Genomic DNA, 12,747 nt, shown 5'->3' on the forward strand with positions numbered 1-12,747 from the left:
CCTCTTCTTATCAAAGGGGTATAACTCTAATTGTGGGTGCCCCAAACAACACATTGAGTTGAGTTTGTTAGTAGATTTTGAAACTCAAAGCATGCAGTCAAGATAATAACTTGCAATGTCTGTTTCCTTTTTCGGAGACACTATATCCGATGACCATAAATTTACTAAAAATCACATATGCACGAATATACATAATGCTGCCAACTAAGTTGGAAAGTGAAGATGATTTTTCTGAATGATATTTGTACATGACTTTTGTGATGAGAGCAACCAACCATCTTCAACGATGAATTACAACTTCTCTACAAACTAATGACAACTAATATAAATAAATTTGTGTTACTATTTGCTCTGTACAGAAATGAAACCAGTATTTAGTTATCAATACAATTAATTTCTAATAGGCAAATACACATTAGACAAATGTTTAATGATCAGTTACAATTTCCTAGAAATCATGTTCACAACAAAAGATAAATTCACAGAAAGAAAATATTCTGAGTTTTGTGTCATCATGGCTTGATAATGTTGATTTTACATATATAGGTCACATGCTGAAATATTACTTGTATCCGGTATCCGTTTAAATTTAATCATCAATCACTCACATACTCTGTGTCAGGTCCTGTGGTCATGCCGAAGTACTATCCTGAAGAGGAAGGGGAGGAACCCAAAGCAAAGACAGCATGCTCTGGTATCCGAGAAGACCTCCTAGATTGTCTTCTGAAGAGTGACTGTGTGATGAAGGTAGTGTAGGTTGTTTAATAGCAGATAATATCATTATGACTTGGATCCTCACTTCTGACTGATTGATAAGTCTTTCTGTAAGGATCTGATAACGTTACCCCACTGTTGGAGGTCATATCAGGTAAACTTGCTTATCAGCCAATTAGCTTCTCCATGTTCTACTAGGTTGTGAAAAGCTTATGAAAAAAACCCACATATATATGATAAAGTTTCTTTTCTGTATGTAATCATTCTTTTTAACACTAAATTTCCTTTCTGAGTATGATAGCATCTTCAGTAATGTGTTGCAGTGATTCTGCTGTTTTCTGGTTGGATTATTTATGTTCAGGCACAAAATTCCAAACTGGTGTCCAAAATTACTACTGAAAATATTTCTATAAAATTGTAAATCTGTGGAGGCAAGTCTGTAGGGAAAGTCGACATCTGATTGGCTAAAAGCTCCATATATGTTATGTTTTGTTTGGGTAGTTGTAGTTCACCTCACATACCCACCCATCAACATGATTAATTATTATTAATTATTGAGTTAGAGCCAGAGATTAGCTTTGAGCTCATCAGAGTCGGTCACATATAGATATGATTAACAGAGGGTGTTCTGCACATTTGTACAAAAACTGAGCCAAGGTAACCTTGTTTCTTCCTTGTCATCATGACTCAGTTACCTGCATTTCTGCTCATGCTATCAATCACTGGTTGATTTTTGTAGAACTAAGATATATTCAGAATACTGTGGAAGAACCATGAAGATCAGGGATAAAATTGATCTTTAGTAACCTGTGCTTGTTGTAAGAGTCAACTAATGGGATAGTGTGGTCAGGCTCGCTGACTTGGTTGGCCATGTCATTGTATCCCAATTGAGATCAATGCTAATACTGTTGATCACTGGGTTGTCTGGTCCAGACATATTTATTTACAACCCCCGCCATTGCAGAGTACAGTCCTAATATGTATTAGATAATCATGCTATTATTCCGTGGATTTTACTGATATTGTTTTGTTAACGAACATGTTTCATTTTTTAAATTATATTGATCGGTTAATAAAGCATGTTACTGCCACATCCAGTCTGTTTGATTGACATTTTAAAAGTAACAATAAAGGCAAGACTCTTTCATTGATGAGAACTTGTTCATTCTGTTATGATATCATTTTATTTCATTTTATGATTGACCCATGAAGTCCTGTGGTGGAATAGGCCTTCAGCAACCCATGTTTGGCATAAAAGGCGACTGTGATTGTCGTAAGAGGCGACTAACAGGATCGGGGGGTCAGACTCGCTGACCTATATAACACGTCATTGGTTTCTAATTGCGCAGATCGATGCTGATGTTGTTGATCACTGGATTGTCTGGTCCAAACTCGATTATTTACAGACTGCCGCCATGTAGCTGGAATATTGCTGAGTGCGGCGTAAAACTAAACTCACTCACTCACTCATTTTATGATTGTGACAGTTGAATCTATTAACAGAAGAAAATGATAGAGAGTTAAGTTGACCATTGCATTATGAAAATGTTGACCCATCGTATGACTTCCCGCTGTCCTGTTACAGGACGGTAAGACACCCAGGGAGTGTCTTCAGCTCGGCCACCATCCCAGTATACCCAACAAGTGTCACAACCTCCGGACTGCTTTCTTCGAGTGTAAACGATCAATTGTAAGAGCTCGTTTTGTTGCTTGTATTCTTTTGTTTGCCTACTAGGAGGTGCTTAATACGAAGATATTTGTATGGAATAATTTCATTTTTAACACTGCTTTTTTGTTTCATTAGAGATGTCCGCTTGCCTGATAATGGTGCTGACATCTTACATGTCACTGCTTTGTCAAGATAGCCAAGTCATCTGAGGTGGTTATGTTCCATTGCAGCAAATTTACTATCAGGGATTCAAATTCCGGGTCACCTCATGTACGTTTCTGGATCTGTCCTTACTATTTCCATGAATGGGTGGTGGGGTAACTTTGTGGTTTAAGTTTTTGCTCATCACTCCAAAGACCCACGTTTGTTTTCCCACATGGATCAGTGTATGAAGCCCATTTTTGATGTTCTACACCACAATATTGCTGGAATATTGCTAAAACCAGCTAAAAACTAAACTCACTCACTGACTATATCCATGCCTTAGGGTTTCATGGAAGCTGTCACAGATGAGACTGGCATCATTGTGACTTACATCAGTGTATGAAATAGCATCTGGCCGTTTGCTTGCTGCTTGTTAGTTACATGGCAGGATTACTACTATATTTTTTAGCCAGTCCTGTGGGCCAATACATTTTCCAAGGGTATACATTTTACTATGTCATTGACTATGGGAAATATTTTGAAAACAGTTTAAAAATGTGGTAGGTAGACAATGTCTGTTCATTCAAACCGTAACTTACACCCATTTTATCTAACACTAAATGTGATTGGTCTGGAGTATGCTTTCATCCAAGGAACAGTGTTGATCTTTTCTGATAGTATGTAACAATCACACATCAATTTATTAATTACATTATTTTAGCACCTTATCTCACTTTCCTATTTTAAATACAGGGCCGGGAACATATTCAGTTATCAGTGTTAAACCCACCCACCCACTCATGAATGAATGACCCATGAAGGTCTAGGGTAGAAAAGGCCTTTAGCAACCCATGCTTGCCAGAAGCGGCAACTATGCTTGTCGTAAGAGGCGACTTATGGGATTGGGAGGTCATGCTCGCTGATTTTTGGGTTGACACGCGCAGATGGATGCAGATGCTGTTGATACTGGATTGTCTGGTTCAGACTCGATTATTTGCAGGCCGCCGCCATATAGCTGGAATATTACTGAGTGCCGCATCAAACTAAACTCACTCACTCACTCATGAACATTTATAAGTACAAACTTGATTCGTCACCCCATTTCATATACTGGCAGTAACTTGTGATGTACCTGTACTGAAGATTTGCAAGACCACAGCAAAATCTTACTATGACAGCTAACACCTTAGAGGTGATTTAAATGTAAAAGAGACTATCCATTTTCTTATTTCAGCTTGACATGCGTAGCAGGTTCCGTGGAAGGAAGGGCTACTGAGCGTGACAGTGTGTACGTGAGAGAGGTGACAAATGAGAGTTGTGGGCAACTGGTTCTGCTCAATCAACTGGTCAGTCAAGTTCTGTTACAAAAGTGCTGTTAAACCTGATACCAGAGGACCACTTAATGGACCTGGGTGGAGGCTATGATTCATTACACCTTTACTAAGCCCAGTACGATCATGAATATTGACTGCTGAAGGTATTTCTGAAACTGTTCTCTGGAAACTGAATTGTATGTGGTAATTGTATTCTGTGATACAACAATTAATTCTCTTGCAAGATTTTTCACATGATTTATCAAGCAATAGATACACACAAGTACCATTTCATGGAATATGGCAAAAGGTGATCAGCAAGTCTGATAAACAAATATTTAGCATAGTCTGGCTTGAATCAAAGAATCTTGGTACAGTGATTGTAATCAGTGATTTGTCACCACTGATTGTAAGACAAGGAGGTATTCAAGTTGGAGACATGTAACTTAGATGATGTTGACATAAAGACGTGAATGTAACTTGCTAGATGTGAAAGTTTTGTATGATGTGCAATGATGTTCATATCAGTAGTGTGGAATAAAGGTGTGTGTGAGATACTGTCTCTTTGTTATTTGTCCAGACCAGGATCTAAACAACAACATGAATGTCTGCTAGGAGGAGATATGCCAGCATTTAACTATTTTGTGTTTTCATACTGTTTATAATGGTTTGTGAAGAATTTGACCTGTGTGTGTATGTGGCAGCTATGAAGACTCATAAACGTTTGGAACTTCTGACTGCATAAGTATCTATTTATGTCATCATTTGTTAAGGTGCAAAACTTTGATGCAAGAAATAATATTGTTCTGATCAGTGTTTTTGGAGTGCTCATTAACATGCATTTGGTCCTTGCTTATAACTTAGAAGTTGATCATTTATCATTCATGTTGGTCTCTTTTATCATGTCTTAGCAATGAATCCATTGTCCCAAACATAGGGCGAATAAAAGGATTATTGAAAGCTAAAATTCTCTATTGGATCAACTTTTGATTGAAGTTTCTTTTCAGATCTAAAAATATAAAGTTTCTACATATTTACAAGATGTCATAAAACAAATAGGACCTGTGAGTGGCACTGTCATCATCTTGGAATACTCCCAGACTACATCCTTTTTTGGGAGAAAGAAGAAAGCGTGTGGTACGTTGCGCCGTACAGTCTTGAAAACTACTGAAAATGGAGGGCACTCTTCCCTTTTGCACATGCTGTCCGCAAGTTCAAGAATGCTGCTTTTAACTGCTTTTGATAAACCTGTCATCTGTCAGTTAACTAGCCCTCCAGACAATGATACCGAGGGAGAATCAAGTTGTATGGATGATGATAACTTGCATGATAACGGTGTTAGCAGCCACTCCGCAGTCACTGCAACAAGGACGTTGACTATAAGAAGTTGATCTACAAAAACGAACACGCCACACTTAGTAGGTGCTCTCTCTCCCTCTCCCCCCCCCCCCCCTTCTCTCGTTCTCTCTCAAGTAGAGGTAGTGAGATAGATCAAGATCATTGATACAGATACTTTGTCCTGTTAACAGGCTATCAAAAACCGTGAACATGACCATCTTCTACAGCTGTAACTTTAAGTCACCATCTGGATGTAGTGAGCGGTTGCTCTATAGTATGCTGTGTAGCTACAAATGCATTTATAAAATCACTTGAAATAATTTCCCGTTTATCAACCTTGAAATTGACACCCGACAGACTACTATACGTAACAGGCCAGTGACAGAAGAGTTGGAATGATCAGGTGTGAAATAAGCTATACTCACACGCATGGGAAACGCAAGTTTCCTATTCAAATAGGAAACAAACTTGGCCCTAAATGGATATGGGGTTTTGGCATTCACTGAAGCCTGACGGTGTAATCAATAATTTTTGTTGAAGGCCCGAACAAAAACACATCAATGGAAGGAATCATCAAAACGCACCACACCGTGAACGTGTGGGTATCATGCACACACTTCTGGTCAAATCCAACGAATTGTCACCATTATTAGTGGGCATAAGACTGCACAAACACTAGGTCGAAAACTCCTTCTTTAACGATGCCACGCTTAACTCACACTGAAAGAAACCAGGCTATCAGATGTTCGGAAGCTGGAGTGTCTGCCCAAAATGGTGCCCGACATGACATACAAATAACCACGTTTTACTCTCACCAGCATCAGTACAACGCTACGAAGACCATAGATGACCTTCATCGGAATGGTCATCCAAGGGTCACAAGCCCTCAACAAGATCTGCACATTACCCACCAACACCACCGAGATCCGTTCTTGTCAACCCCTTTACCTTCGAAAACAGAATGATGTCATTATTCTTGTAGCCAATTAAATGTCACTCATTTATTTTGTCTAACTGACCCCGTTTGCATGTCTTGTCTTTACTATTGAAAATTGCAATACTTATTGCAATACTCTGCTTTATGCTTGACTTGCGTTACGTTTGCATGTGAGTATATATTCCATAAACCCCAATTTTGGACTGAATCCACAAACTGGACTCGCTCCCCAAGATGAGGTTGTTGTATGGCGATGAGGTTGTTATACGGTGTGTAGGACTCAGTAACTACGCACAATATGTTTATAAGATCCTTGCACCTCAATGCATACAGTCAGACAAATTAGTATCCAGCACATTTTGTTTGAATGTGTTCATTTAAAACATATCTCAAAAAGTTGTGATGTTCATACCTGATCTGATATTTTCAGAACAGATTCCAAAACCGTTTTTTCAACATATGTATAATTCATTGAATAAATAGAAGTTTATTTCAACAGTCAGTGAGAGATTCTGGTGATTTACAATATCTATATAACGTTTAATATCATTAGTGCGGCTTCAAGCAATGTTCACTCAAAAAGGTTTTTTCGAATTTTTGAAGCAAGCCTTATTCTACCGCGTTATGGAACCACCATTTACCATTTTACTCTTACATGAAACTTGTTTGTTTGTACAATTCATTTTTTTCCGAATGCAAAATCCCAAACCTTAATCAAAGATCAAAGACTTTTTTGAGCAGAAGATGTCTCTCGGCTAGGCATGGTAGCTGATGCGTTTAAGAGTCAAGTAAAACAACATTTATTAAAACATCAGTGTGCATTTTGAATATGTAAATAACAACATGTCATATAAAATGATTTCATTATAACGAAGGACCGTTATTTACTCTTCTAGAGCATAACTCACTGAAATTTCTCAAGGTCTAAAGAATACAGGCAGTTGCACGAAACATGTCTCTTTGGTATGCATAAGACGCGTAAAATATGTAAGTGGTTGAAGATAAAACTCGTCACCCCTGAGTGAAGCATGATTCACTGTAGGGACCATGTGTCCAGTGAATGCCAGTGACAGGTTAATGACTGTATTTATTCAGCGACACGTCCTATCGTGTACTGTATGCACGTTTCGGTACAGCCGGTCTTCAACAGCTTCTCATGTAGAACACCTCAACACATCCTTGTGTCTGACAGTTTACAGATGACGCTGCAAGCTCGATCTGATCATTTCGTGACGACAGGCATGTGATGCAACATGCAATTTAGCCCCCCCTGTTTCGACAAACGACACCGTACAACGACGCCCTTTGGTCAGTAGCAAACTTGAAAGGGGTACTGATCTAAAAGAAGTCACCTTAAAAGTTGTTAATGTTTGTGTTTAGCCCAGTTGGTACATGATATCTCATATGCCATGAATGACTCACGACCTCTGCAACCCCTTTTCCGGACATTGATAGTAATGTTGAACACTGTTTGGAAATACAGTTTCGTCTTAGGAAATATGGTCTCTGTGACTCCTTATTACTTAGAACTGGCTCCAAAATGTGCATCTATTTTATTATGATTCCAAACAATTCCAAACATTTTGAAGTTTGATTTCATCTAGCAGTGATTGAAGGTGTTAGGATTGATGGAAAACTGAAGTCACTCTTCGTTGTTTTCTTTTGGACTAATTATAATCCCAGCACAATTAATCTAGCATCATGCACTTTGGAATTTCACAAAGATCTTTGATGATCTATAATATCTGGGCATTTTACAAATTGCCTAAGTGAATACTATTTTACACATACACGCTTATTACGAACGGGATTGTGAAAACAACCACTTAATGTTCAACTTCCAAATTATAATATAAAAGAAGTGCAATGATGCAGTTCAACAACAGGTACATGAAAACAAATTGGGAATATGGTAAATCTGAAGCAGACAATCCAGTGACCAACAGTATGAGCATCCATGAGCACACCTGGGATACGATGACGTGCCAACCCGGGCCTTCAAGGGTCAAACAAAGCCAGTCACAGTTGAAGTGCCATTCCAAAATGAGATTTGGACTCCCGGTTGTTGAACTGACTCTTGCTTCTCTAGTGGATAGAGTGTATGTCTAGGAATCGAACGACCGGTGGTTCGATCGTAATCTGGGTCATAAAACAGGACGCTAAAATGTGTTACTTGTTGTTACCTTCTCTAGCTTGTATTTAAGAGAATCGAACACTGAGGTGTCGTTCCAGGGTCAGCATACCTTATCTCCTGTGGGCTTTGTTAACCGACATAATGACAAATGAAAACAAATACGTTTCAAAACGGACTGAACAGGATTCAATCTATAAACATTATGAAAGGCAGGGCAAGACACACGAATGCGCAATACAAGAGGTCCCCAAACCCAGGAATTTTTCGAAATACTAATATGTCTCAACACTTTACTGATCCTATGTCGAGATTTTAATTGATCCCTAAGGAACAAACTAAGTTTATGTTCATTGCTACCTAATTTTTTAAAAGATAAATAAATAAACCGGTGAGTGATACAAGCAGGAAAGACCAACAACGTTAGCGCAATGATGCGCTCGCTGTTCACCCTCTGGCGTTGTAACCAGGCCCTTGTCATTACAGTCAGCTGATGGCCTTTGTAGTCGGGGTCCGTGTGTGTCGATGACGTGGGTAACCGTCAGCCAGGTGAGTGGAATGCTAAAAACATGATTATTGTTTTAATACACTCAACATGTTTTACCTTTATGAGCTGGTCCCGTAAGACATCCATCAGCTGTAGACTATCGCCATAGGCTGACCTGCGCATTTCCGACATGTTTTTAATAGATTATTTACAAGCGCGTGTTTAAGTTGTACACAATTAAAGGGGGTACCTAATATCCAGAAAATGGTATATTGTTTGTTTGCGTATTTAACGGCTACCAGGTCTATCACTTTGCTGTCAAGGATTTGCTGAATGACAACGTCAGATGACGTCAGGTAGTAGTCCCAGACTTTGTCTGTGAAAGAGGTTGTCAGAAGTATTACAGAAATTGACAAACAATGCATATGCAACATCATTAATTTTAAATAGGCCTGGTATTCATTAAATGTCTTACGATAGTTCTCAGTTAAGACTTTTGCAAATATTCCAACAGTAAAAGCAAAACCCAAATATCATTCCTATCCAATATTCATTGACGTTACTTCCTAAAGCAAGTATAAGGCGAGGTAGTGACGGTTTAGTATGACAGAATGAAGGTATATCAAATACCAGAATGTTACCCCTACTTAAACCTTCTACTGTTACAAACGTATATATATATATATATATATATATATTGTATATATATATTTGTCGCTGAGTAAAGTTATCATGGGCAACGTTGCATTGCCTACCCATGTTCGAATGCATTGGTGATTGCTCCAAATATAATATTTCCCAGTCCTTTATTTGCGACATTAAAAACTGCTGAAAGAATTACATGGCAGCGTTGGAAAATAAATATTTCCAAACATCTCAGTTGTACCAGTAATATAATTTGACTCATTTTGTTCAGCCTATTAAAACCGCTCTTCAAATGCTAAAGGTAAAATCATTTATGTGACACATGAGGCAATAAATTAGCACGCTTTCTTCCTGGGTTTGATCGTGAGTTCTTTGAAGGTTAAGGTTGAAGCTGAGAGAGAACAGTAAAACATATGTATCTGCTTGGCTGCTGTGAATGTTTCTATACAGACAGATCTTTGTTAGTATATATGGCCATGAGACCAACAGTACAAGTGTACATTATAAGCAGTATTTGTAACCTGGAGATACATTTATAACATCAAAATAATAGATACGTTTTAACAATTTACATTTTCCTTAACTTGAAAATATGGTATATAGCGACGGCTAACTTAAACAGGAGATCACTATTTTCAGTACCAAGAAGTATGTAGAACTTCTGTCTTGACGGTTGGTAGGTATAGGTGTAGGGCAGATATTTTTGTCTTATTTCTGAGTATTTAGGGCATATAAAAAGTACGTGGTATTCATCTTCAGGAGAAAGATTACAAACGGGGCGAGAAACATCTTGTTGGGTTGGAGATTTGGTGAAACGTGCCGCTTGAATCTTGAAGTTATGTGCATTACATCTAAACTTAGTTAGTGCGCGCTTAAGTTGTATCGATTTAAGCTTCGAAAGATAAGTTTCTGTTTCAATACAATATTTAAATTCAGAATAAAAATTTACACTGTCTGACGATCGTACTTCATTATACCAATCTTGTTGATAAATGTCTTTACATCTTTGCTTAAATATATGCATAAAATAATTTGCGTCATTTACATTTTGCTCGAGCCAGACATGTCCAAAACCATGACTAAATAAGAGTGTTCTAACAAAGGAAACCCAATTTGTATCATGTGAACAGTCATCTAGTCTTTTGAGCATGTCATAGCTACTTCTGGAGTACCGTGTAGATGGTTGCCTCATCAGTCTGAGCCAGTAAGAAATTACTCGACAGCGCGTATTGATAAATAGTGGGAAACGTCCACATTCCGCCAAAATAATCTTATTCGCACTTCTATAGCCAATACGCAGCAAATATTTACAGAACTTTGAATGTACTTGTTCAATGTTTCTATTTATATTTATGCCCCATACTTCCGAACCATATAATAAAGTCGGTTGTATTTTCCCATCAAAAAGCTTATAAGATGCATTCAGTGGTAGATTTTTTAATCTATTTATAAAATGCTTTATAACATGGAGAGGTCGCTCAGCTTGCATTGCTAATGTTTCACATGCTTTAGAGAATATATTTCTACAAGAGAAAATGATACCTAAGTATTTGTAATATGACACAACGTCCAATTTTACGCCATTGAGGAACCATTTTTCATTACTGGAGATTTTACCTCCATTTTTAAAGACCATGACTTTTGTTTTACTAGTGTTTATCTTCAGCCCCCACTTCTGACAATATTCATGTAGCGTATCTATCTTGCGTTGTAACTGTACAATGGAATCCGCGAGGATCACAACATCATCGGCGAACAATAATAACGAAAGATCGGCAATGGTTTCGTTAATAAATATTCCTCTCGAGTCATTCGATAACATTTCTTTAACAAGTTCTTCAACGTATAGTAAAAACAATATAGGAGATAGAATGCAACCTTGTCTAACACCGGCATATGTGTCAAATACATCACTCATTTGAAATTTTCTGACTACTGTGAAAATGTTTCTGTGCACTGTGGTTGTGATGTAATATATTTGTATTGGTTTTGCCTTCGATCTTCCACTTCCACTACTTGCTACCAGCGAGGTCTAGCAAAGGACCTGCATGTTAACACCGATCCAGCTCAAGTAGCTTGATATATTCATTAATTTTTCATTATGATAAACGATGCAGAGAATTGTGGGCGGGACACGAAAATATGACATACCTTAGGATTGGGTCATTGTTTTGTAAACCCAAGGATAAAAATTCCGACCCACCCAGTGTACAACCCACACTCAAATATTCCCTGTAGATGGCTTGGTCATAAACTGTTATACCTGATGCGGAGATGATGAATTATCCAGATGTTGATGACGTTGAATAAGAGGATGGTGGCGTGGCATTGGTGTTGATGACGGTGATGATAATGACGATGACGTTGATGATGATGACGTCATGGTTAGCAGTCGTGAGATCCGGAGATGACGATGACAATGTAAAGGATAATAGCGGTGGTGATGATGATGGTAATTATAGCAATGATGATGATGATGATGATGATGAAGAGGAGAAAGAAGAAGAGGAGGAAGAAGAGGAGGATGAGAAGGACTTGTTTAATGAACGTCATTTCAGTGAGGATGGTTACATGCAAAGTCATTCCGGAAAAAATATTTCACTGCAACGCACCTTTAAGGAAGCAGTATTCTGGACTGTTAAACATAACCGCAAACAATTGCTCGTTGATTAGGTTTACCACAGCTTCGATTCGTGTATGACACCCAACCATTGCTCTGTTACAAGGAAACATATATCACACTCACGTTACTACTGTCCACCTGGGGAATAACAAAGCGGTAAATCCCGGCACTACCCAACCTTACTACTATGGGAGTAGATCTCAACACGCCTTGTTAATGTTGGGGCTCCTTCACTAACATTGTTGCAGTTTTATCACACTTCATAGACGATAAATTTTGTCACATAGGCTACTAATCCCACAGTGTTCCTGGATGAATTATCACTTAATTCCTTAAACCAAGACTAGGACATTCCTTATCAAGACGGCCTTGCCTTAAAAATATTCTTTGAAAACAAACGTACAATACGCTGTTTTGCAGCTGTATATCATTGTGGAGGTGACGGATGCGTTTGTCTGTAACAATGTATGTCTCACCATATTCCTTGACAAGTTTAGGCTTGGAGGTGTCCTGTGGTACGTGGAGGCTGAACTTGAAGTCCAATGTTTTCATATTCGTGAAAGTATCTGCACAAGGACACCACTGTAGCCGTGACGTCGCAGTTCCAACTGCAAAAGTGTAACTAATAATATTCAAAGCATGAATATATTCCACATTTATGGGCTTCAAATGTAGGGCAGACCTTTTCATATTTGTTGGAGAGGGCACATAGCTGTATATCTAGTTTCCAGATAAAATATCAGGTT

General features: G+C 38.3%; 1 protein-coding gene across 2 annotated transcripts; it reads left to right on the forward strand.

Moving 5' to 3' along the window:
• Positions 1-3: 3 nt before the first annotated feature.
• LOC137274223 (cytochrome c oxidase assembly factor 5-like) lies at positions 4-4,395 on the forward strand. 2 transcript variants are annotated; one of them, XM_067807285.1, is made up of 4 exons: positions 4-66; positions 623-747; positions 2,300-2,404; positions 3,762-4,395. In XM_067807285.1, exons 2-4 carry the CDS (start codon positions 634-636, stop codon positions 3,801-3,803), a joined length of 261 nt encoding a protein of 86 aa, XP_067663386.1. In that variant the 5' UTR covers positions 4-66; positions 623-633; the 3' UTR covers positions 3,804-4,395. The 2 variants fall into 2 exon arrangements, with proteins under 2 accessions (XP_067663386.1, XP_067663387.1); XM_067807286.1 differs by having other exon boundaries at positions 27-57.
• Positions 4,396-12,747: the final 8,352 nt, after the last annotated feature.

Source organism: Haliotis asinina, chromosome 2, assembly GCF_037392515.1.
Source record: "Haliotis asinina isolate JCU_RB_2024 chromosome 2, JCU_Hal_asi_v2, whole genome shotgun sequence".
In the NCBI taxonomy this organism is placed as follows: Eukaryota; Metazoa; Mollusca; class Gastropoda; order Lepetellida; family Haliotidae; genus Haliotis; species Haliotis asinina.

Bases quoted from the DNA above. Each gene is read 5' to 3' on its own strand.
- LOC137274223 (XM_067807285.1), top strand. From the start codon at position 634: ATGCCGAAGTACTATCCTGAAGAGGAAGGGGAGGAACCCAAAGCAAAG. The intron at 748-2,299 runs GTAGTGTAGGTT...GTCCTGTTACAG, and splicing joins AGAGTGACTGTGTGATGAAG to GACGGTAAGACACCCAGGGA. The intron at 2,405-3,761 runs GTAAGAGCTCGT...TTCTTATTTCAG, and splicing joins TCGAGTGTAAACGATCAATT to CTTGACATGCGTAGCAGGTT.